Source organism: Macaca mulatta, chromosome 7 (genome assembly GCF_049350105.2).
Source record: "Macaca mulatta isolate MMU2019108-1 chromosome 7, T2T-MMU8v2.0, whole genome shotgun sequence".
In the NCBI taxonomy this organism is placed as follows: domain Eukaryota; kingdom Metazoa; phylum Chordata; class Mammalia; order Primates; family Cercopithecidae; genus Macaca; species Macaca mulatta.
The window spans coordinates 129,391,995-129,418,153 of record NC_133412.1 but is presented as its reverse complement, the minus strand read 5'-3'; the positions used below and the strand labels follow the sequence as shown (position 1 = coordinate 129,418,153).

General features: G+C 38.7%; 1 protein-coding gene across 3 annotated transcripts in view; it reads right to left on the bottom strand.

Annotated features, from left to right (window-relative positions):
* Positions 1-26,159, bottom strand: part of PELI2 (pellino E3 ubiquitin protein ligase family member 2) — a 189,756-nt gene that overhangs the window by 30,170 nt on the left and 133,427 nt on the right. Inside the window, exon 3 of one of the 3 annotated variants that reach the window (XM_077938776.1) lies at positions 3,423-3,570. The exons of the other annotated variants lie outside the window; for them this stretch is intronic. Coding sequence (XP_077794902.1) covers positions 3,423-3,461 — 39 coding nt within the window. The 5' untranslated portion in view covers positions 3,462-3,570. The remainder of the gene's footprint in view (positions 1-3,422; positions 3,571-26,159) is intronic. 3 annotated transcript variants of the gene reach the window in all.

The following is a 26,159-nucleotide window of genomic DNA, read 5'->3' as shown; positions in this document are numbered from 1 at the left end:
TGAGCACACCCTGCATATTCTTCTTTGTGTGTAGATATAATTAGGGTTGTTTTTGCCTCTCAAAAGTAGAGGGCCAGAGACCTGGTGTGGCTTATATACTGAAGCAACCTTTTCTAGATACCAAGCTGTTCTGAAGAGCTCTGCACCACATATCTGAACGTGGTGCTCTTCTCTAAGGCTGCTCACTGTTCCTGCCTTTCAGGTCCCCGCAAAACACCTAGGAAGAAAGAGTCTCTGGGGCTGGATGTGCTCTGGGCTGAGCACGCATCTCCTCACTGCCTGTGCTCACGCGATCTGCTCTCTGTGAAGAAGTCAGAGGTTCTCTAACAGTTTGCCTGATGGGGGCAGGGCTAGGAAACGTCCTGAACGCTCTATTGGGACAGCTAGTGACCTCTTTGTCTTTGGGGTTCTACTAAGAAGCATAATGTAAGCTTGTGTTCTCAACAGCCTTCTGAATAATGGCCACAACATGGCACTATTTAATACGACATCATAGCCTAAGTATCGGCTCCCCTGCCGATGATGTGTGTTTTAGACAAGTTTATTTTCAGCCACTTTAACTGTTAAATCTAGTTTGTAATTTAATATTTCAGTCCATCATAAAATCTAAATAAGTAACTACACAAAACGACTACTACAGAAAGGACCGAATGAAATTGGAAAAATGACACAGACCTCTCACAGTGGCTCTGGTTATGAAATACAAGCTTTCTATGACAAGGTGTATTGCTGTAGAAACATTTTAATTGGTATGGGAAAACAGAGTAATAAAACTGTTTGGGGGTAGGTCTGAGTGGGGCCAATGAGTCAAACCTTGGTTGTTCAGAAATAACTTCTGATGTTTATGGCAGAAAGCTGCACATTTATGAGCAAATGAATGAGTTTACAGTGAGCGTGCAGCAGCCTGGAAATAACTGCTGAACGATTTTACCATCTCGAGCACTGTGCACACTGCGATGTAGAGGCAGAGCAAGGTGAGGACTAGAGGGTATCAAACATATATGGGCATGCACTAATTGTCCCGTGAGGCATGATACCAATTGCATCTAAAATTTCATCACCTCACGCAGTAGCCACTGATAATCCAGCAAATGCTTAAACATCGGACAGAAAAAAACATTTATATCAAACTAGCTCTCTCAATGGTTTTATTCTGCTGAGCTCAAACTTTACATGTACTTTAGAAAAATGGAATAACCACAGGTAGATACTACAGAGATTAACTTGGCTAGTGGACTCTGATGCTAGAAAAACAACACACTGGACCAGGTTTGAATCCGAGTTCAGATCCTCACCAACCATAACCTCTCTGATCTTTCAGCTACTACCTTTATAATTCATTAACAAAGGGAGTCAATATCAGTAGCACTGATTTCACTGGATTCAAAGCAGAGGAAATGATGTATATAAAACATGGCATTTTCTCTCTTCAAATATGAACCTGTATTTACAGCAGTTCCCTGCAGTCCATAACACATACTTTGGAAACCACTATAGCGTTTGGCTTTAAGTATATGCTAGATATTGACTGTATTAATTAGAGATAATCCTGGTATGACAAACATATTTTTCTAGAACTAATGACTTTTATGTCAGGCTGACAAGTATAATTAGGCAATAAATCCTCAATCAGTCTGGTTCAATTTGCTACAGGGAAGATGAGGTCTCTGCCATCTTTGTCAATTTATGTTTAAAATATGTATGAGTACTATTTCTAAAGAGAGGAGGTGGCTAAAGGAATTCACAATTTATGTTGCATGAAACACACTCTTTAAAATATTCTATCTTTTCAAGGAACCACATTTCAAACAAGTGCCTGAACCATGGCTACGATAAGAAAGTCAAAAAGTGCTAACTTGGATTTCATCAGAATCAACATCATTTTCTAGTAAATCAAAATGATAGGCCTATTTGTTAGAGGCAATAGCTTTGAACTTGGCCCTGGGCCACTCCTGAGCCCATCCTGGATTGGTTTACTGAGCTATTCGATAAACCCTGGCACAGAATCTATGGCACACAGAGTGCTGGACAGGGCTGGGGCAGACACGCTCAATCTATCAGCAAGCACAGACACCAGAGAGAGTAAGAATGTGTGAGGAGAGCCTGTTTCTAATTTGGGATGACTCCCAAGTACAAAGAAGCTAGATCTGGCTGGTGGTACTAGTTTCAGAAGATGATCTGACTTGAACATAGTTGGGAAAACATGAACACCAAGGGTTGCAGCCAGAGAGCTGGGCAGGTGACATTCACATGCTTTGTGGACATCTGTTCCCAGGAATCCTACCACTTCCAATCAGATGAAAAGCTCCTTGAGGGTAAGAACTCCAGTCTTTTTAAACCAGCCTTCAATTCCAGCAGTGTATTATTTGGCTAATAGTACAGATTGGGCTCAATCTCCAATCCAACACGGGCTGCCTGTGGGACTCTGGGCAAGTTAGGCCTCTGGCCTCATTTTTGTCACCTGTACAAGTGCTGACCTTGTCCCCAGAAAGGTCATTGCTAACAGCTGAGATATTTCAGCTCCTGTATCTACCCAGTTTATGACAAATTGCTAAACAAGTGAAAGGTTCATATTCAAGTTTGTATGGATTTTTTCATTGTGTTTTAGAACGTATCAAGTCAACCTAATGTGCAAACTTTTTTATTTTTATTTATTTTTATTTTTATTTTTTTTGAGACAGGGTCTCACTTTGTCACCGTGGCTGGAATACAGTGGCATGGTCATGGCTCACTGCAGCCTCAATCTCCCAGGCGCAAGCAATTCTCCTGACTTAGCCTCTCGAGTAGCTGGGACCACAGGCACACACCACCACACCCACCTAATTTTTCGTATTTTTTTGTAAAGATGGGTTTTATCCATGTTGGCTAGGATGGTTTTGAACTACTGGGCTCAAGCAGTCTATCTGCCTTGGCCTCCTAAAGTGCTGGGGCTATGGCTGTGAGCCATTGCACCCAACCCAATCAATTCTTTTTATTGCTTTATTCGTCCCATATCTTTTGGAAAATAGGGGCAAAGTCTAGCCTTCCCACATAGGAATGCTGTGATTCAGTCACATATCTATATAGACATGTTTACATTATCAACCATGCACTGTACACTAGTTACCATAAATGAAAGCCAATCAGGACTTTCAAAGTTCTGCCTTTTGGTCTCAGTTGAGAAAGTGCACACTTTAATGCAGACTCTGACGATATCTCACACCGACTCGGTGTAGCAACTCCCTACAAAGCATGAGAGGAGGCAGCAGGGGTACAGACCTGAAAGCGTCACATACCACAGTGTGAGGCAATGCTCTGAAATCACACCCATCTCAACATACACACAGCAGGCGTCATAACTGCTGGTCACTTCAAGGACTGATCCTGTAGTAAGGACCACCCAAGGTCACCTAGAGAAGAAAGTTAGGGAGGGCCACACTTACCTGATAAGAGATGGAGAAAGTGACCCTGAACAACCCCATTCTTTAAAACAGCATTGCGTTTGCTTTTGAACATTTTACATTTCCAGATGTGAGCAAAATGCCGCAGAGGAAGAAATGAAGGTGCAACATTCTTGTGAAATGCCAAGTGCTATAGTAAAAATTAAAATAATAAGATTTCTTATTGTACATATTAAGACTAAGAGAGAGAGAAAATCTAACTGCAGTCTCATGTAAGAACAGGAGTTGGTAAATTTTGTGAGAAGACATCTATTTAGTCAACAGATAATGCTTTAAAGGATGCATATGAATCTATCTGCTGTGACATCCTACATTTACTTCTCTAAATATTTAAGTATTGACATATATATGAGCTACTCGCCATGGGAAGCAAAACTTTGAACAAGTAAACCTAACAAAAACGAATCATAAGCAAAAATAAAGCATCCTGCAAATGACTAAGTTGAAAAAGCAAAATTCCTTGTTCAATAATTCGATTTGCCTATTGCTCTTTAAAAAATGCACTTACTAGGTAAAACAAGGTACATAACTTGTTTCTAAAGAGCACTGGAGAAAAAGTATATAGGCATCCACAATATACTGTGTGTTATAGTGAGTCAGTAGTAAATGCAAGTCCTAGTTTGTTGGCATGAGCAGGCAAACTTCCAGATGCTGTAAATTGAATCTGACATAAATCGATTTTATACTAAGATACCCAATGACTTACCATGTAATTGTTTTAATATGTAACCCAGTTTATCAGCTGTCAAAATGAACTCTTGAGTACTGAGGAATACAAAGATTGAAACTTACGAGGATAAGCTCCAAAGAAAACAAAATACAACATCCTATTGATTATTTATAGCGATAGAAGCCAAAGTCCCCATTGAAAAGATGTAAACAAAAAGGGGAAGATTCAAATTTTTCCCTTATTTTACTTGAATTTTTTAAGACTTGGCCTAAATTTAAAATTTGTTCATCTGCTGAATAAGCTCATTTTCTTTATGGAATAAAACCAGATCAATAAGGCCACATTCTAGTTATACAGAATCATGAAAATATTTATTCTCAAAAAGCAAAATATATTTTGACAGTTGGTATTTTCAAGATGTTGAGTCTGCTGGAAACATGCAAATTACAACCTTAGTATACACGATTTTGAGTAAAATAATGAATGCCTTCCTCGGAAGTATCTGCCATCACGCAATGCCATTCACAAATGTTTTTCTTCAAAGCCTGGATATATCCGGATGTTACTCCTCAAGCATCATTAAACTGAACTTCTTAAAAGGCTCCTTATTAGCTGTGTATTCTTAGGCCATACCCTGAATCTATTTCTTAATCCGAAAAGTACAACTACCTTGAAGGGTTTTGCTGGAAAAACTCAGATGATGTTTGCAAAGTACCCAAAGAACAGTACACAACACATAATTACTATTAGTCAATTGTTTTGATTACTATAACATTTATAATCTCTATAACACTTAATTTTATGGGGTCCCTCGGGTTCTTGACTGATTTGTAGAGCAAAAGATATTTTAAGTAAGGTAATATGTACACAAGTTACTAAATGTTACCAGTGAATAGTATCTCCCTTCCAATTCCAATCTTCTATCACTAAGAAAGCCACTACTACTAGTTTCTTATATATCCTTCCAGAGAAAAGTCTATGCCTACACTAGCATAGTATACACATCAGAAATGATAGCATACTGCTTACAGTGTTCTGTTCCCTGCTTCTTTAACACAATAACTTATAGAATTATCTATATAATGTAGTTACAGTGCTGTCTCATTCTTTCTGATGTATACATGCAGCATGGCTTATTTAATGCATTTTTTAGCAGACATTAAATTATTTAAAGTATATTTTCAAGCAGTACTGTAATAAATATGCAGGTATTCGTTTTGCATATAGGGAAATATATCTATAGGACAAATTGCTAGAAACAAAATTGCTCGATCAAATGGTACACGGTATGTCCACTTCTGATATTGATAGTTATTGTCAAACTACTTTTCATAGAAGTTACACCAACTTGCATTCTCACCAGAACTATATGAGAGTATGTTTTCCCCACTGTCACCACTATAGGGAGTAAAGTGTAAAATGGCAGGTATCTTTACCTTCTGATATGTGAAAAGAATCATCTCATAGTGCTTTTAATTAGCATTTCTACTATTATGAATAAGGCTTTTAAGAATGTTTAAGAGTTATCTCTTTTTTTATTTACTATGAACAGTTTATATCCTTTGCTAATTATTTTTTGGGTTGCTTGTCTCTTATTGACACAGGCAGTCTTTATATACTAAAAAAGATTTCTATTGTCTGTGATATGAGTTGCAAATCTTCCCACTCATTTGTGTTTTGACTTTACTTAAAGTGTTGTGTGTTTATTTTTTGTCATGCAGATTTTTTAAAAAGTTTCTATAGTCAAACTCATCAGTATTTTCTTTATGATTTCTGGATTTTACTTTATAATTAGAAAAGCTTTCCTCACTCCTAGATTAAGTGAAGAATTCTCCATCTTTCTTTAATATTTCTAGGATTTTGGCTTTATGTTTAGAAATATTAGCTAACCATTTCAACAGTCACAGTGCTTATAAAAGCTATAGTTTGTTTTCAGCATATGCATGTATCAACAGTTCATTATCTTTTTTTTTTTTTTTTACTTTTTTATTGCAGAGTATTCAGTTTTAATGATATACCACAATTTGTTCATTCATTCGTCTGTTGATGAACATTGGGTTAGATCCAATCCTGCCAACTTTTGGGATTGTCAGTCTTTTAATGTTAGCCATCCATATGAGTGTGTAGTGATATCTCATTGTGGTTTTAATTTGTATTTCCCTAATGATTAATGAGGCTGATAATATTTTCATATATAAATATGACATCTATATATCTTCTTTGGGGAAGTCTCTGTTCAATTCTTTTGCCTATTTTCACAAATTGGATTTTCTTATTGTTGTTTTGAGAGTTTATACATTCTGAATACATATTCTTTATCAGATAAATGATTTGCAAATATTTTCTACCAGTCTGTGTACCTTGTCTTTGCATTCTCTGAAGAGTTTATTCCAAAGGGTATAAGTTCTTAACTTTGATGTCTACTTATCAATTTGTTCTTTTATAAATCACATTTTTGGTTTTATATCTAAGAAATTTTTGCCTAACTCAAAGTTGTGAAGATTTTTCTTCTATGTTTTCTTTTAGAAGTTTTATATTTAGTTTTATGATCCATGATGAACTAAGTTTTGTACACAGTGAAGATTATAAATCAAATTCATATTTCTGCATGTATAAATGAAACAGCACCGTCTGTTTAAAAGACTATCCTTTTTCAACAGAATTGCCTTCGCATCTTTGTCAAAAACCATGTCCATATATATGGGTCTATTTCTGGGCTCCACTGTGATGAATTATTTATCTATCTTTACACCAATACCACACTATCTTAATTACTGTAGCTTTAAAATAAAGTCTTGAAGTCACTGTGAATACTCCAACTCTGTTCTTATGTTTCAAAGTAGTTTTGGCAATTTTAGGTTTTTCACATTTTCAAATGAAATTTAGAATCAGCTTATTAATTTCTATTAAAAAGTCTGCTGGGATTTTGATTGGTATTGTACTGAATTTACAGATTTTGGTAGAATTCACATCACTGTTGAGTTTTCTGATCCATGAACACGGCGTATCTCTCCATATATTTAGGTCCTCAACTTCTCTCAGCAATGTTTTTATAGGTTTCTGCATAAAGGTCTTCCACATCTTTTGTTAGATTTATCCCTAAGTGCAGTCAATTCTCATTATTCACAGTTATATTCTATCAAGTAGTCACAAACATTGATTTACTGAATACTGAGCCACTGCTCCTAAGGAAAATACAGGATTCAGTTCCTAGGAGGCTCTTGTTGCAACGCTTTTGTCAAATGATCAAATACTTGTTTTCTGTTTTTCTGTTTAAAAATACCTCACTTAATATATATTTCTTACAAATAATCACATAATAATCTTTATAACGAAACACTAACCAAGAAGGGTTTACCATTTTCCCGCCCCTGGGTAATGTGACCATAAATTTCTTTGGCTTTCAGTTTCAGAACAATATTGTCCACTATGCTTTTTAAACTGGCTGTCATATCATGAACTTCCACATTTAGTCACTTTCCCATCATTTAGCCATTTTCCCATTTTTCCCATAGCTTCGTAATACACTGTACATGTTACTGTAGCACTTTCCAGTGTGGCCTTCATGTACGTATTAACAAATCTCCTCCTTCTTTTTCTGGTGTACTGTATTGTTAATTCATTTCCATCGAACTCACAGTCAAGAGCACTTTAACTGAACAATGATAATCTAACATGCATTTTCTCTGTAAGGTACATCAGTCTTCTTGCACCTAGGAACACTAGAGAACACTTCAACACCACGCTTGGGCGACATTTCAAACAGTGAAATCACCAAGAAAAGCACAAAAGTGAGAAAAACTTAGCCCTGAATAGACCATGCAAAGAACACTTGTTGACAGTATGAGAAGTGAAGCAAGAAGGCAGAGCTTTGCCTAGTTGGGCCTCACCTGGGAACGTGTGCCCTGGGGAGGCTACTCACATATCTTACCACTGTGCATACATCCACAAATAATTGCAAAAGGACCCTGAGTATTAATTTGGGAGTTACAAGTAAATTTTAGTCAGTAGGTAACTTTGTAAACATGGAATCTGTGAATAATGAGCATCAACTGTGTTTTACATTTTTTATGCTATTTTGCAAATAGTATTTTTAAAAACGTTTTCAATTTCTGAGCTTCTGTTGCTTTTAAAAAAAATCTTCTGCATTGTAATCTGTGCTTTCTTTGCCTTACCTGTATTTTATATGATCACTGAGAAGGGGCATATTCCTATTCCTACAGTTACTTTTATGCATCCAACTATAAAAATGTTTGTGCCCATTAACTCTCTAATAAGAACAATGATGAGTAAGACTATTTTCATTTTCTGTCATCCTTCTGTGCACACTTTCAATTATTTTTAAACTGTTTATTGCTGTTTGCTTTTTTAACCTTTACGTATATCTTCCTGTTTTAAGTGATAATTTTTGTCTCCCAGCTATAAAATCTGAGGATATTAGCATGCTTACAGAACCTCTCTCCTTTTCTTTCCTTCCTCGCCCACCTTTTATAAGTTCTATTATTTCTACACTGTCGGAATAATATCATTTACATTCTATTCTGTGGCAATCATTTCCTCATTTGTTTTAGTCCTTCAGATAGAGTGTAATTCAATGTTTAGATGATAGCTTTCCATCCACCTCTTTTTTTGGCTGAAATTTGTCTTCTGGTAATTTTTTCAATAAGGGCTCATAAAAATTCTATATCCTGCATTCTTGTATGTTTATCAGTATTTGTCAATTGGCTGAATATTTAAAAGAAATGTGGGGTAAAGAAATCTTGGGTCACTAGGCTGGGCGTGGTGGCTCACACCTGTAATCCCAGCACTTTGGGAGGCCAAGGTGGGAGGATCACCTGAGGTCAGCAATTCAACACCAGCCTGGCCAACATGGTGAAACCCTGTCTCTACTAAAAGTACAAAAAAATTAGCCAGGCATGGTGGTGGGCACCCATAATCCCAGCTTCTCAGGAGGCTGAGGCAGGAGAATTGCTTGAACCTGGGAGGCAGAGGTTGCAATGAGCCAAGATCATGTCTCTGTACATCCTTGAGCAAAAGAATCAAGGCATTTAACATCAGAGTGTAGAAAATCTATAAACAACCCCCCAGATAAAACAGGACTCACTTAAAAAAAATGGGTAAAAGTTATTATACACAAAAATGGTTACCCTTGAGCATATTCTATATTAAAACTTTTACATTCTGGCTATATTTGGTTGAGAATATGATCCAAAAAAGTCAGGGATATTATATAACACAAGAATCAATGCAGGGACAGCAACAGCACTAGGACATCCTGTGCCAGGGGACACAGAGTTAGATCAGAAACAAGGCACTCAGCTTGAGGCTCAGCCCTAACGTCAACTAACCATGAGTCCTTTAGCATGTGACTAAAACCTTACAAATCGGCCAAAGAGGAAAGCCGTGGCACAGATTTTAAATGTTACTTCACATTGTGAGAATACATTCTATCTATGGTGAAGAATTATTTTTATCATCCCCTCTCCAGTCTCAGCTATATTAAAATTAAAATTTACATTTCTTTAGAAATTAATGGTGAAAAGAATTGGTTGTGAGGAACATCTGAGGGAAAATACTCTGATATGAAAAAAAAATCTGTGATGATCCTTTTGCATATAATAAAAAAAATCAACAAGAAAAGTTAAATGGCTTGATATTGAATACACTGGGGATTCAGATCTAATTCATTATTAAATCAATATGACTATTATTATTGATTAAAAAGTCTATCCATGTAGTAGATAAAATGTTTATTCCTTGGGTGTTACTGTGGAACAAAACTCCTAGAACTGCAGCTAAAAATACCAGGGTCAACATTAGGTTATTATACTCGCTGTCCAGCTAAAGCAAGACAAATAAATGAAAGGATAGATTTGCCTTAGGATTTTGCCTGTAAATCACTGCTTAAAATAAACTTGTCCTGCCTCTAGTACTTTTGGAAAGAGACAGAATGTAAATAAATTCAACAAATAATATGTTGCCCTCTTATAGATAAAGCCTATGCTGAATGATTAAACCCTAAAGACATCACCCACCAAAGCAACTTTTCGAGAGTCAAACTATGTGATAACCAGAGCAGACAAGTCTTATTTATGGGGGACGGAAAGTCAGCACTCTTCAGTCAATATATTTATGTGTGAAGTTTAATCAGATTAGCCATCTACAAGTATAAAATCTCCTGCATGGATACAACTCCAACTAACAAATAAGAAACCCACACAGATTTATAATATAAACATATACACCTTAATAACCAAATCAGTGAAAATTCTGGGTAGCTAGTGCTTTTTCAAGGCACAGTATTTTTGCATTTATTGTTTTACTGCAGTCATCTGATCCACACAATCACCGTGAGGTGAATATTGTTATCTCCATTTTGCAAAATAAGGAAACTGACTTGGAGAGGGTAAGACATTTCCTAAGTGGATGGGCAAGTCTATACTGCATTGCATACTCTTTTCTTTGTTTCTTTACAAAATAATTTCCAATTTTAGGGGAGAGGATTTATATGAATTCTGTAATCGTTTGTAATTTAAGAGACCATAGGATTGGAAATCACTTTGAAAAGCGATGTAGTTGAAAGCGATGTAGTTCAGTCATCCATCAAATCCCGTTTCCATCATTAGAAAACAACAACATTAAGAGAAGTAACAGAAGAACCAGCAAAGAATGGCACTGTGCAAATCAAATTTGTAAGAATGAACTTATGAACGAATGAACAGAAACAAGCAGTAAGCAAAACAGTCAGCTGGGGCAGAGAGATCAAGCAATAGAAATGAGTGGCTGTTGAATCTGAGTCATCTGCGGCATCAGTTGCCATGTATTAACACAGTTACCATGTATTAACACAAGCTGAAAACGAGCCTATTCTTCAGAAGTGTTTAGAATCTCCTTTACAGCATACTGCCTTTGTCAACGGCATCCAGTCTAAAAAGTTACCAAACTCGAATAACCGGGAAGCTTTGTGGTGGGTAGACAGCTATCTCCCTGTAGCCAGAACATTTAAGAAAAAAAAAAAAAATGCCCCAATCCCTCCACATTCTAGAGTACTTCAAATATCTAGAGACAGCCTCACTGTACCTCATTTCACCTCCAGTGATTCCTTCCCTTGGTGAAACACCTCTCATTCCTTCTCATTTTCTTCAAAATACATGGCTTCAAATCTCTTTACTCTCCCGGTTATTTAAGCTGAACACAGATGTGTCCATATTCATTCATTAGGAAGTCACGTTAACAGAACTTCATAACCTGCACATGGGCTGATCCCAGGCAAAGTAAACAGTTCTACTTTTGTCACTTCAGAAAAAGAGTGTGTTCGCTTCTTGAGGAATCCATCATACTGTTTACTCACACAAGGATTACCAAATTGTCAAACGTACTTTATGAAAAACTTTTCCATACTTGAAAAATCAGCTTCATCGAAGTATAGTTTACATTTACTAACATTCACCAGTTTTAAGTGCACAATTTGAGGAGTTTTGCCAATGAAAAGAGTCATGTAACCGCCACTTTAGTCAAGATATAGAACCGTCCCGTCACCCCAAACAGTTCCTTCATGACTCTCTGCAGCCAGTCCCTGAAACTGCCTGCCTTTCCCAGCAACCACTGATGGGCTTTCTGTCACTAGAGCTACATCTTTTCTGGAATTCCATACAAACAAACTTAATATGTAGTCTTACATACTCAGCGTCTTTACCAAAACCTTTTGTGATTTATGTATGTTATTATGTGTCTTGGTAGTTTGTTCCTTTTTCTCTATTAGTAGTTATTCCATTGTATGGACATTTGAAGGATATTTATACTATTTCCAGTTTTTGGCTTTCACAAATATAGCTGGGGTGCATATCCCCAGATACATACATTTCTACTGGGTAAATATCTGGAAGGGGATTGCTGGATGATACAGCAAACATACATTTAAATTTTTTGTCACAAAACAGGCAATCTGGGATTTTTGTTGGAATAGTGCTGAATGTATACCAATTTTGGAAAAATTGGTATCTAAATAATAGCAAGTGAATATGGTATGTCAATAATAGCCATAAATATGGTTTGTATCTCCATTTTATTTAGGTCTTCCTTACCTCAACAATGTTTTGCAGTTTATAGAGTATACAATATTGCAAGCATTTTGTTAAATTTATCCACAAGTATTTCATATGATATCTTAAATGCTTTGCCTTCAAATTTTCCATTCTCTATTACTTATTGCTAGTATAGAAAAACTTTTTTTGTATATTGGTCTTGTATCCTACAAGTCCACTAAACAGACTTACTAGTGTGAATAGCTTCTCTTGTTTTGTTTCTACTGTAGGATTTTTCTATGTGCATAATCATACTGTTGTGAAACAAAACAAGTAAGTGTGGTTACCTGTTAAGTTTTTCAAAAACATCCTTTATCAAGTCAGGAAGTTTCATCTATTCCTAGTTTCCCAAGAGATTTTATAATGAATGTTTAACTTATCCAGTGCTTTCTGTGCATGCATATGGAGATGATTATATCATTTTCTTTTTAGTCTGTAGAATTACATTGACTAACTTTTGAATGATTAACCAACCTTGTATTCCTGGGTTAAACAATGCAAGAATCTTATGGTCTCCTCTCTCCTATCCTTGATGCTGCTATCATTTTATTTCTATGTATGTTATAAACCCCATACATTATTATTAATTTGGCTTAAAAGTCAATGTTCTTTTAAAGAGATCAAAAATAAAAAAGAAATGTCTTCCATATTTCCCCTCATTTAAATCTAAATTTCCATCTGTTGTTTTTTCCTTCAGCCTGGAAAAGTTTAACATTTTTTGTTGTGCAGGTGTGCTGGTGGTAACTAGTTTTAGCTTTTGTTTTTCTGAAATAAAGTCTTTATTTCTCTTTCACTTCTGAAGAAATTTATGCTAAATTCTAGGGTGATAGTCTTCCTTTGTTTCCCCCTACTTCTGTCCCTCCCCTTCAGTACTTTAAAGATGTTGGTCCATGGTCTTCCAACTTGCAGTGTTTCTGTTTAATTATTTCATTCTTACTTTTTGTTCCTCTGTGCATATTGCCTTTTTTCTTTGGATGATTTTGAGATTTTCTATTTATTATTGCTTTTCAACAATTTGACTGTCATGTGTCTTACTACAGTTTTCTTTATTTCTTTTTAGAGCTCACTGAGCTTCTTGGTTCTTAGATTTTATCATTTTCATCATATTTGAAGAAGTTTGGTCTTTTAAAATTGCTACCTTTACCTCCACTTATCTTTCTAGGACACCATTTACACATATTTGAGACCACTTGATATATACCCACAATTTACTACGGCTGTCTTTATTTTTTTCAGTTTTTCATCTCTTGCCCCATATTGGAAATTCCTATTGCAATACCTTCAAGTTCACTGATCTTTTCTTCTTCAGTTTCTAATGTACTGCTACCTCAATCCAGCGGTTTTTTTGTTTTTGTTTTTTTCCCCCACTTCAGACATTTCATTTTTCACCTTCAGAAGTTTCACTTGAACCTTTTTTCTGACATTGCTCTTCTCAACATGCACGTTTCCCCTTTACATTCCAGGTCATAGAGAATATATCTGTAACAGTTATTTTAACCTTCTTTTCTTTTCTGTGTTTAATTCCATCTGTAATTTCTAGGTTTGTTTCTATTGATTGATTTTCCTCCTGGGTATAGGTCTTATTTTACTACTTCCATACATTTCTGGTAATTTTTGATTGGATGCTGGTCATTAATTTTTTTGGGGGGGTGGTTCTTGATTTTGTTAAGAGTGTTAGACTTGTTCTGGCAGGCAGTTAACTTTAGATCAGTTTTATCTCCCACGGCTTGCTTTTAAGCTTTGTTTGGGCAAGTCCAGAGCAGACTTTGATCCAGGGATAATTTATCCTCATTACTAAGGTGATACTCTTCTGCAGACTCGATCCTATTTCCCTTGTATTTTGAGGTCTTTTCACTCTGCAGGTGGGAACATAACTAAACTCAGCCCTCTGTGAGCTACAGAAGTTGTTCAGCCTATTGCTTTCCAGTAGTTCTTTCCCCATTCTGTGGAGCTTCACCACGCACACAAGCAAAGCAGTACCTGGCCAAGGGCTCAGAGAGTATCCTCTGTAGCTATACAAAGTTCTACACTCCTATGAAGCCCCCTCATCTCTGGTAGTCTCCTTTACAAATTCCAGCTGTCTCACCTCCTCAGACTGTAATATTTGTCTCTTCAACGCAGATCATAGGGCTGTTTGGTTTCGTATTCCTTGTTCTTGGGCCTGTGAAAACCGCCTTAGGCAGTAAGCTGGGGCTCACCTCGCTTATTTCCCTTCTCTCAGGGATCACAGCCCTGAGCTGCCTGTTGTCTGCAACCAATCATTTAATATATTTTGTCCAGTTGCTTACAGTAGGGAGAGGCAGTGAATTCTGTGACAGCTAATTCTTCATGCATGGAAGTGGAATTCTGTTTGGCATACATTTTAGAATCTCTTCTCTGTTCCTCTGTGTGTGTTTCATATATTCATTCATATATATATTTTTATATATATATAAAGAGAAAGTCTTCATATATATATATATATATATATATATAGAGAGAGAGAGAGAGAGAGAGAGAGGGAGAGAGAAAGTCCGATACACCTGAAGCAATGACAATTTTTAAACTTAAATAACTTTAATAATTTAAAAAATTTTAAACTGAAATAATTCACCATCAAATTATGCTTCTAATAACATCAAATACTAAGTAACACCCCGATCCAGTTGTCTCTAATTTTATTTTCTTCAGAGCATTTACAAGAAGCTAGTTGTTCATTGTACTTATTTACTTCTTCCTGCCAGCCCATATTACACTGTAAGCTCTGAGGGGGTAGGATCATTTTCTTTGTTGTTCACCGCTTTTATTTCCAATACCTATAACATTTCCTAGCACATGCATACACGATTAACTCTTCTCTGATTTGGTGGTACTTAGTAGAAAATATACTTAATTATTATAAAGGTGGTTTTGATTAAATAATATCCCACTTGTCCTTGATGCCCACTATATACTATTAATACAAAGCCTCATATGTGAGCAGGCAAACATTAAGAATAAAGGTGAACATTAAAATTCATATTGAAAGGAAAAATTAACAGTATAAACTTTAATGTTTGTTTGTTTTTTTTTTTGTTTTTTTTTTTTTGTTTTTTGAGACGGAGTCTCGCTCTGTCGCCCAGGCTGGAGTGCAGTGGCGCGATCTCGGCTCACTGCAAGCTCCGCCTCCCGGGTTCACGCCATTCTCCTGCCTCAGCCTCCCGAGTAGCTGGGACTACAGGCGCCCACAACCGCGCCCGGCTAATTTTTTTTTTGTATTTTTAGTAGAGACGGGGTTTCAACGTGGTCTCGATCTCCTGACCTTGTGATCCGCCCGCCTCAGCCTCCCAAAGTGCTGGGATTACAGGCATGAGCCACCGCGCCCGGCCTAAACTTTAATGTTTATCAAAGCAAATAATATGCAATAAGTCAGGGTATCCGACCTACGTATTTAGACAGCCGGCACCTTCCAGTAGCATACGCTAATATGAATTTGAATACAGAAGCCTACACGCTGAAGCCTACATACATTCTAAAAAGCTGCCACTTTAAAATGTGTAACCTACATTAATCAGAGCATGCAGGGTACAGGAGAGGAAACCTGTCTGAAATCTACCTGCAAATAAAATCCTCTGTTATTTAAGAGGATCTACACTAGGTTAACTCAGAATTTTACGTATTCTACATATTAGTTACTTCCCAAGAAAACTGAAGTTTTGCATTTTCTTATTACATTTTATCTTAAATAAGAAAAGCTGACTTAATCTCCACAAAAAATCTTGGCAAAAAATTCCAAAATAAAAAAAGTTTATTTAATCAGAATTCAATAAGTATTTTCCGGATATATGCTTTCTTCAGAATCACACCTGGCTTCTTACATTTATAATTAATTTTCACTTTGAAGTTAATGGTATTTTTTTTTCCTTTTTTGAGACACGGTCTCACTCTTTGCCCAGGCTAGCATGCAGTGGTGCCATCAGAGCTTACTGTTGCCTCAATCTTTTTAGGTTCAAGAGATTCTCCCACCTCTGCCTTCTCCCACCTCAGCCTTCAGAGTAGAGTAGCTGGGACTACAAGTGTGCACCACCATGTCCAGCTAATTTTTTTTTTAAATTTGTGTTTTGGAGAGATGGGTCTCACTATATTGTCCAGGCTGGTCTCGAACTCCTGGGCTCAAATGATCCTCCTGTCTCAGCCTCCCAAAGTGCTAGGGTTACAGGCATGAGCCACCGCTCCTGAGTGTAAATGGTATTTTTTGTCTTGCCTAACCAAAACTGACTCCATCATGAGCACTGATGATACAGGAGTTAAGATGAAATTACTTAGACAGATAGTAAGAAAGGGTATTGGAGTCCTCGGTAAGGCTTTTCTTTTTAATGAAAAGCAGCCCAAAATCATTTTCTAACAAAGAGCACCCTGTAAAGTTGAGCTGCAGACACAGACAAGCAAGCTGGGAGCTTGCACGGGTGAATGCCAGCAGGAACTAGGGACTAGCCATGTTCAAGGTGGTGGCTCCATTTTCCCTTCTCTGCCAGCCACATGTAGAGTAAGGAGCAGACAAGATGGTGCCAGTCAAGGATAATTCATTTGCATAATAAGATTAGGGTGGGGCAGCCAGCCTTCCCCATACATTATGTAAATGACACACCTGATCACACCAATCTGTGGGCCCTACGTAAATCAAACACTACCTCCTCCATCCTGCCTATGCAATCTGCTGTGGTCTGCCATCTTCCCCCAACCCCACTTTTAAAAAAATTATACTTTAAGTTCTGGGATACATGTGCAGAACGTGCAGGTTTGTTACATAGGCATGCACGTACCATGGTGGTTTGTTGCACCCATCAATCCCTCATCTACATTAGGAATTTCTCCTAATGCTATACCTCCCCTAGACCCCCACCCCCTGACAGGTCCTGGTGTGTGATGTTTCCCTCCCTGTGTCCATGTGTTCTCATTGTTCAACTCCCACTTATGAGTAAGAATATGTGGTGTTTGGTTTTCTGTTCCTGTGTTAGTCTGCTGAGAATGATGGTTTCCAGCTTCATCCATGTCCCTGCAAAAGACATGAATTCATCCTTTTCTATGGCTACATAGTATTCCATGGTGTATATGTGCCACATTTTCTTTATATAGCCTATCACTGATGGACATTTGGGTTGGCTCCAAGTCTTTGCTATTGTGAACAGTGCCACAATAAACAAATGTGTGCATGTGTCTTTATAGTAGAATGATTTATAATCCTTTGGGTATATACCCAGTAATGGGATTGCTGGGTCAAATGGTATTTCTGATTCTAGATCCTTGAGGAATCGCCACACTGTCTTTCACAATGACTGAACTAATTTACACTCCCACTAACAGTGTAAAAGTGTTCCCGTTTCTCCACATCCTCTCCAGCATCTGTTGTTTCCTGAACTTTGTAATGATCGCCATTCTAACTGGTGTGAGATGGTATCTCATTGTGGTTTTGATTTGCATTTCTCTAATGACCAGTGATGATGAGCATTTTTTCACATTTGCTGGCTGCATAAATGTCTTCTTTTGACAAGTGTCTGTTCATATCCTGTGCCCACTCTTTGATAGGGTTGTTTTTTTCTTGTAAATTTATTTAAGTTCCTTGTAGATTCTGGAGTTCCTTTGCTGTGCAGAAACTCTTTAGTTTAATTAGATCCCATCTGCCAATTTTGGCTTTTGTTGCCATTGCTTTTGGTGTTTTAGTTACGAAGTCTTTGCCCGTGCCTATGTGCTGAATGATATTGCTTAGGTTTTCTTCTAGGGTTTTTATGGTTTTAGGTCTTATGTTTAAGTCTTTAATCCATCTTCAGTTAATGTTTGTATAAGGTGTAAGGAAGGGGTCCAGTTTCAGTTTTCTGCATATAGCTAGCCAGTTTTCCCAACACCATTTTTTTTTTTTTTTTGAGACGGAGTCTTGGCCTGTCACCAGCCTGGAGTGCAGTGGTGCATCTTGGCTCACTACAACCTCCGCCTCCCAGGTTCAAGCAATTCTCCTGTCTCAGTCTTGTGAATAGCTGGGACTACAGGTGCGCGCCACCACACCCAGCTAATTTTTGTATATTTGGTAGAGATGGGGTTTTGCCATGTTGGCCAGGATGGTCTCGATATCTTGACCTCATGATCTGCCTGCCTTGGCCTCCTAAAGTGTTGGGATTACAGGCATGAGCCACCATGCCTGGCCAACATCATTTAATAAATAGCAAATCCTTTCCCCATTGCTAGTTTTTGTCAGGTTTGTCAAAGATCAGATGATTGTAGATGTGTGGCATTATTTCTGGGGTTTCTGTTCTGTTTCATTGGTCTATATATCTGTTTTGGTACCAGTGCCATCCTGTTTTGGTTATTGTAGCCTTGTAGTATAGTTTGAAGTCAGGTAGCGGGATGCCTCCAGCTTTGTTCTTTTTGCTTAGGATTATCTTGGCTATCCAGGCTCTTTTGTTGGTCCATATGAAATTTAAAGTAGTTTTTTTTTTCCTAATTCTGTGAAGAAAGTCACTGGCAGCTTGATGGGGACAGCACTGAATCTTTTGGGCAGTATGGCCATTTTCACGATATTGAGTCTTCCTATCCATGAACATGGAATGTTTTTCCAATTGTTTGTGTCCTCTCTTGTTTCCTTGAGCAGTGGTTTTTAGTTCTCCTTGAAGAGGTCCTTCACATCCCTTAGAAGTTGTATTCCTAGGTATTTTATTCTCTTAGTAGCAATTGTGAATGGGAGTTCACTCATGATTTGACTCTCTGTTTGTCTGTTATTGGTGTATAGGAATGCCTGGGATTTTTGCACATTGACTTTGTGTCCTGAGACTTTGCTGAAGTTGCTTATCAGCTTAAGGAGATTTGGGTCTGAGACGATGGGGTTTTCTAAATATACAATCACGTCTTCTGCAAACAGAGACAATTTGACTTCCTCTCTTCCTATTTGAATATCCTTTATTTCTTTATCTTGCCTGATTTCCCTGGCCAGAACTTCCAATACTATATTGAATAGGTCTGGTGAAAGAGGCCATCCTTGTCTTGTCCCAGTTTACAAAGGGAATGCTTCCAGCTTTGGCCCACTCAGTGTGATATTGGTTGTGGGTTTGTCATAAACAACTCTTATTACTTTGAGATACGTTCCATCGATACCTAGTTTATTGAGCGTTTTTAGCACGAAGGGGTGTTGAATTTTATCGATGGCCCTTTTCTGCATCTATTGAGATAATCATGTGGTTTTTGTCTTTGGTTCTGTTTATGTGATGGATTATGTTTATTGATTTGCATATGTTGAACCAGCCTTGCATCCCAGGGATGAAGCCGACTTGATCATGGTGGATAAGCTTTTTGATGTGCTGCTGGATTCTGTTTGCCAGTATTTTATTGAAGATTTTCACATCAATGTTCACCAGCGATATTGGCCTGAAACTTTCCTTTTTTGTTGTATCTCTGCCAGGTTTTGGTATCAGGATAATGCCGGCCTCATAAAATGAGTTGGGGAGGAGTCCCTCTTTTTCTATTGCTTGGAAAACTTTCAGAAGGAATGGTACCAGCTCCTCTTTGCACCTCTGTTAGAATTTGGCTGTGAATCCATCTGGTCCTGGGCTTTTTTTGGTTGGTAGGCTATTAATTACTGCCTCAATTTCAGAACTTGTTATTGATCCTCCTTTTTTCCAGATGTCTCTCTTTCCCTCTCTCTCCTCTCTCTAGCAAGAAGCTGCTCTTTTCTTTCTCACTCCTTTCCACTATTAAACTTTCTGCTGCTTAACCCACCCATGTGTCCATGTTCTGAATTCTTTCCCAGCGCAAGGCAACAAACCACAGGTTATTCCCCAGACAAAGAAGGTGTTTCACTGACACTCATCTTACAGTATGTTACAGTTTAAATATGATTTTATATAAGTAACTTTACAACTATATTTTCTAAGACTTCTTCCAAAGCTGCTTGATTTGGCAAGTAACAGAATGGGTTACAGTAGTTTACATACAACAGGTGTCCCAGTAAAGACATTGTGATATTAATGAACAAGGTATAGGAACACCCTCGCTTTGGGAAATCTTACTCTAAAACAGGAGTGTGCCACCATTAACTATGAAAATAATTTTAAAGACCTAAACTCCTTTTTTTCCAAGTCTGGCTACTGTTATAGCACACTTACCCTACACTATGACAACTATTTACTTGTTTATGAATTGTTACCTCCTTACTGCACAATATCTGGTACAGAGAGCACTCAGTGTTTCCTGGACAAACAAATTATTGAAGCAGAATACCCTATTCTCCCAAGTATCCTAGGTGCCTGAGACATTATTACCCTGTGTTATTGTCAAACTCACCTGACAACAATTCTCAAAGTCCTACATCATAATCCATTTATGCTTCACTATTAAGAATTATGGTGTATACACTTGCCACCTCAAGCTGTCATGTCAATCTAGATAAGAATCCAAGATGAGTACAAATTGAATAGCTAAAACATCCCAAGTGACTACTCTTGATGTGAAGCGTTAACAACTTGTCCTGATACGCTATGCTATGCTAGCTTTAAACAATTAGCACAGCTAACATTTTAGATCTAATGTTCCCCAACATTTATGCTTAGCAGCCTCTTTCTGAGAGTAGTTTGTGTCAAAAACTTGGGTTTTGGACTTGATGTTGCTTACCGACTGCAGAGGCTGCAGGGTATGATGAGACTGAAACAGAGTGTGGAATCAAACAGGGGCTCACAATTACAAGCGCACTGCATACCAACCATGAGGACACAGGTGTGTCACTTCACCTCCCTGCGCCACAACAATCAACCAACAGGGTAACAATAATGAACTGCTGCAAGGATCAAACAGAAAACTCGGCAGAAACCACGGCTGCTTGATCTTAAGTCATTTAAGCTTCATGTACTAGAACACTTGACTGTAAAGGCTCAGTAATTACCCTCCTCGCCTTACAGGATTGTTGCAGGGATAAAACAAAATAAGAAAATAAGCTTGGTTTTAAAAATTCAAAGTGCTACACAAATATTATGCTACTATCTTCCTAGGAGGATAACTGCATCTGTGAACGGAAGGAGGCAGAAGAAGTAACAATGTCAACTTGTCTCTGAAGGAGCCTCTGTCAATGGCCCTCCCAGGCTGCGCTCCTGCTGCCCTTTGTGAGCAGCTGAGTGCTGGCTACTAATAGCTCACAGTCAAGTCCTCCTCCAGAGAACTTTCCTTGGCCCACTCAGTCCAGAAATGCCTGGGAGATGGTGCCCCCAGGGGCGGCCTGTAGCTCAGAACCAAGGAAAGAAGGCTGAGCCCCTGCTCAAGGTAGGGTGGCTATGTGGCCTCAGAGCTCCCCAGGGAGTCAAGTTGACACTAGACTTGGGCTGAGAGCACTTTTTCCCAGCTTCTTCCCTTGCTCTCACTTGCTTCCCTCACTTCTTTCCTGGTTTCTCCTGATAGTACTTCTTCAGTAAATCACTTGCACAGGCTTTGTGTGTTGGTTAATACTGAATGTGAACTTGACTGAAGGACGCAAAGTATTGTTCGGTGGGTGCCTGTGAGGGTGTTGCCAAAGGAGATTAACATTTGAGTCAGTGGACTGAGAGAGGCAGACCCACTCTCAATCTGGATGGGCCCATCTAATCAGCTGCCAGTGCAGCTAGAATAAAGCAGGTAGAAGAAAGTGGAATGAGGAGACTTGTTGAGTCTTGTGGACTTCGTCCTTCTACCATGCCGCATGCTTCCTGCCCTCGAACATCAGACTAGGAGTTGTTCAGCTTTTGGACTCTTGGACTTAACATCAGTGGTTTGCCAGGGGCTCTAGGGCATTTGGCCACAGACTGAAGGATGCACTGTCGACTTCCCTACTTTTGAGGTTCTGGGACTTGGACTGGCTTCCTTGCCCCTCAGTTTGCAGATGGCCTATTGCTGGACTTCACCTTGTGATGATGTGAGTCAATTCCCCTAATAAACTCCCTTTCATCTATTCATCTATCCTATTAATTCTGTCCCATTAGAGAACCCTGGCTAATACACTTTGCTTCTAGAAAACCTCATCTAAGCCACCACCAATATCTTCTAGTATTGACTTATCTGGCTGAAATTTCACATCCATCAACAAATGGAAATGTTTCCAGTGTGGCTCAAGCTCTCAGTAGGAACTGTCAGTGCATCAGGCAGTGCTCCACAGGTCCAGCCAGTGCTGATGGCTTTTGGAAATAAGCTTGAAGCCAAAGTTTGGGCAGAAAACATGGCATTACCAGAGGGAGAGGATACAGCCCCGCTTGAAGCATCCTCAGTAAGGACGATAGGGCGTTCCAAAACCTACAGGCCAAGGGGACTTCTGTCCCTTGGAGAACGTGAGAGAGCACCGATCTTGTTCCCTGTGTGAAACACTTCTCTGATCTAGTCTGTGCACAGAAGTCAAACAGATCTCCCAGAAATGCTCTCCCCACCTCAAAAATATTTCAATGACATCGAGATTCGCACGAAGCATGCTAGGCACGTGTGATCCTCTGTTCAGTGACTGAGTCAGGGCACACATCGATGGGACAGAGCAGTGAGAGACACATTCCTGTTGTCAGTCGCTCTCAAATCTCTAACCTCTCTGAGTTCCCACAGAGCTGAACACATGAGCCACACATGTTGTCAGCCACTTGCTGCCCCAAATGCTGTAACTTCTTGTGTGTATTCTCACACTGCCTCCTCAGGGGAACACAAGCCCTTCCTTGTTCATGAGACACACCTGGAGCCTCAGCATCATGCTCAGTACTGGGGTTACAAAGGACAGTTCTTGTCCCTTAGATACTCACATGGGACTCTGCACCTAATAGTTTCAGAAATACCCACTGAATTAAACTGACTGCACCTTGGAAGAGCTGAATGGAGGACGAAGTGGTCTTTGGCCGGGATGCTGAGGCTACAAGATTTAGACAGGAGGGAAAAGGTATCTGGGGGAGGAGAGGCTTTCGCACTGATGGCGACAAATATGTAAATAAGAATAACCAACAATGTGATGAGGGTGGATGGGCAAATGCATGATATATGTAAAGGATGTTGAAGCAGGGAACCATTAATGCCCAGGGCATGGGGCCTTACTTTTTCTTCTCTCCCACTCCTATGCCTGCCTGGCACACAGTAAATGCTCAAAACCGCTTGAATTTTAGTGGACGTTAATTCCTTAAGCCTAGAATTCTCATATGTGAATTTTTGGAAACTAAAAGATACCCATATCAATCTTTTGAAGCCAATACACACTTCTGAGCATCACATAATCTATCTCCCATGGCCAATTCATGGCACCACTATGACAGGGATTACCTGTTAAAAGTACTCAAACCATTGTGGGAAAGGCCCAACAGAAACACAAACACCAAAACTGGGCACAAACTGGGAGAGAAGACTGTGCATTTTACTTTTTGAAATGACCATTAACCCTGCTTCCCTGAGACCTGCTAAGAAGAAACGTGATATCCTCTCCAAGCGGCATGGTAGGCACAGCCGCAGCACACGGACTGCCCTTCTCATGGCATTCAGTAACCTCCGGGGGGTTTCCAACAGCTAAGTCCCAGAATACTAAGGAGCAGCAACAGCCCTCTCGGTGTCTTCTCTGCGCCTGAGCCTGATTAGAGTCACCCCCTTTCTCTATACCTCCCAACCGGCTTCTCATGTTGCAGATTCAAGGCCAAATTCCTGGGCCTGGAATTCAAGACTCCAGGATTCGGTCTCCTCACAGCACCCTGTGGGTCAGCCTCCCCATCCATGCCCCTGCATGCCTTCCTTCCGCTTGCCAACCCTCCAGGTTCTCCCGTGCCTCTCCACCAAGGCTCCCTGCCAGCCTGGATGATCCTTCTCATAGTCACCCTCAGCAGAATGGTAAGCCACCTCTTGTGTGAAGCTTTCCCTGACTCTCCTGCTGATCAGGATGAATCGCTCCTTTTTCTGGGCTGTTTTAATTCTCTGTGCTTCAATTCCTTCAGTTAAAAAAAAAAAATGGGAATAATGATCTGTATTCTTTCACTTCAGAGTTCTTGATCTTAAAAAGTTAAAGAATAAATTAAAATGTGCGCGAAACTTAATGTTCTCATTATTTACTATGTTCAAAGAAGCCACATATTTGGTCGGCTCATATGACATGTTCGTTGCATAATAACAGCATGGTAGACACTGAAAATTATTTTTGGACTGTATTTCACATTTAGGCAACTACTTTTAATGGTTTAAATCAACCCAAATATTCTGAAAATATAGTTTAACTGATTATATTAAATCTGATCTTGCTAAAAAATTGCCAAATGGAGCATCAACACTGGAGCCAGTTATGTGGCAGCTAGCCTAACGAAATCAAAATAGCACTGACACTTTTCCTTCTCTTGGCGATAAAACAGTGGGCATTTTTAGACATTTTTCAGACGTTTTCCAAAGTATAGACATCTGTCGTTTATATTTCAAGTTTCTCCAAATATAGAATATAGTGTCATCCTTCCAGACTGGGTAGCAAAGATTACTCACTAAAAGACTACTTTCTTAACAAGATTCCATGAAGGCATCTGACAAGGTCTGTCTTGACATTTCTATACATACAATGGAGAAATATAGTTAGAAGATAATACCCAAAGTAGATTTATACCTGGGGGAATGATTATACCTATAAAATCAGTTTCAACATAACAGGAGCCCTCTGGTGGTAACTACAGAATTTTGTCTTATGTTAATCCATGATTTTCAAGATGTTAATGAAGTAGGTTGATCACAATTTTTAAAACGAAGCAATACCAAAGACAGTGAATCCACTGATGACAGGGTCAAAATCTACCCAATGACTACATTATAAAAACAGGCCAAATATAACAAGATAAGGCATTTTTAAAGTGATAAGTGTATATTTATATGTGTAGGTTCAGACAACTCTCATGAATAAAGATCTATGCTCAAGCCGTCCCAAGCACCACTGTTTCTAACAGCATGATGACAACCTAAACATCCATCCGTAAGGGGACAGCTAAATAATTCAAGGGGATAGAGTATACTTTGTAGCAACAAAAAGAAAAACTACAGTGGACTGAAATAATGATTGGAAGAATATACACGATCAATCTTGGGTGATAAAAGTAGTTAAGCGCCGGGCGCGGTGTCTCATGCCTGTAATCCCAGCACTTTGGGAGGCCGAGCGGGCGGATCACGAGGTCAGGAGATCGAGACCATCCTGGCTAACACGGTGAAACCCCGTCTCTACTAAAAATGCAAAAAGTTAGCCAGGCACGTTGGCGGGCGCCTGTAGTCCCAGCTACTTGGGAGGCTGAGGCAGGAGAATGGCATGAACACGGGAGGTGGAGCTTGCAGTGAGCCGAGATCGTGCCATTGCATTCCAGCCTGGGTAACAGAGCTAGACTCCATCTCAAAAAAAAAAAAAAAAAAGAAAAAAAAAAGTCATTTAAGCATTTTACACACAGACTGTTACCATTTTTGTTTTGGTTTTGAAAGAATTCCATGTGTGTGTATGTTGATTTTCATACACACATTATGTATGTGTTTGTACATATAATAGCAACATTTGAGCCCTTGCTGTATACCAGACACAATTCTACAGGTACATTATATTTATTAACTCAGTCTTTTCAGAGACACAGGTACAGATTCATATGTCTGTATTTTATTTAGGTACAGAAAGTAATCGGTGGACCAACAATGTAAAAAGGTACTCTCATATCACACTGCCACATGGTTATTGGGGTGAAGGTTTTTCTTATATATTTCTGTATAGTTTAAAGGTTCTTCAGAAGAATGTAATATTTCTTAAATTCGAAAAAGGAAACGTGGCTAAGATAATAAGTATGAGAAAAACTGCACAATGTAAGTCAATGTATGATGAAATAATTAAATAGGATAGGAGACACAGCTCTGCTACTTCCTAGGTAAATTACCTTGAACAATTTCCTTAACTTTTGAGTGTCAGTTTCCCTGTGTACTACAGATAACCAAAACTATTTGCAAAGTAATATGGGTTAAATAAAGTAATGCATGACCACGTCAAGC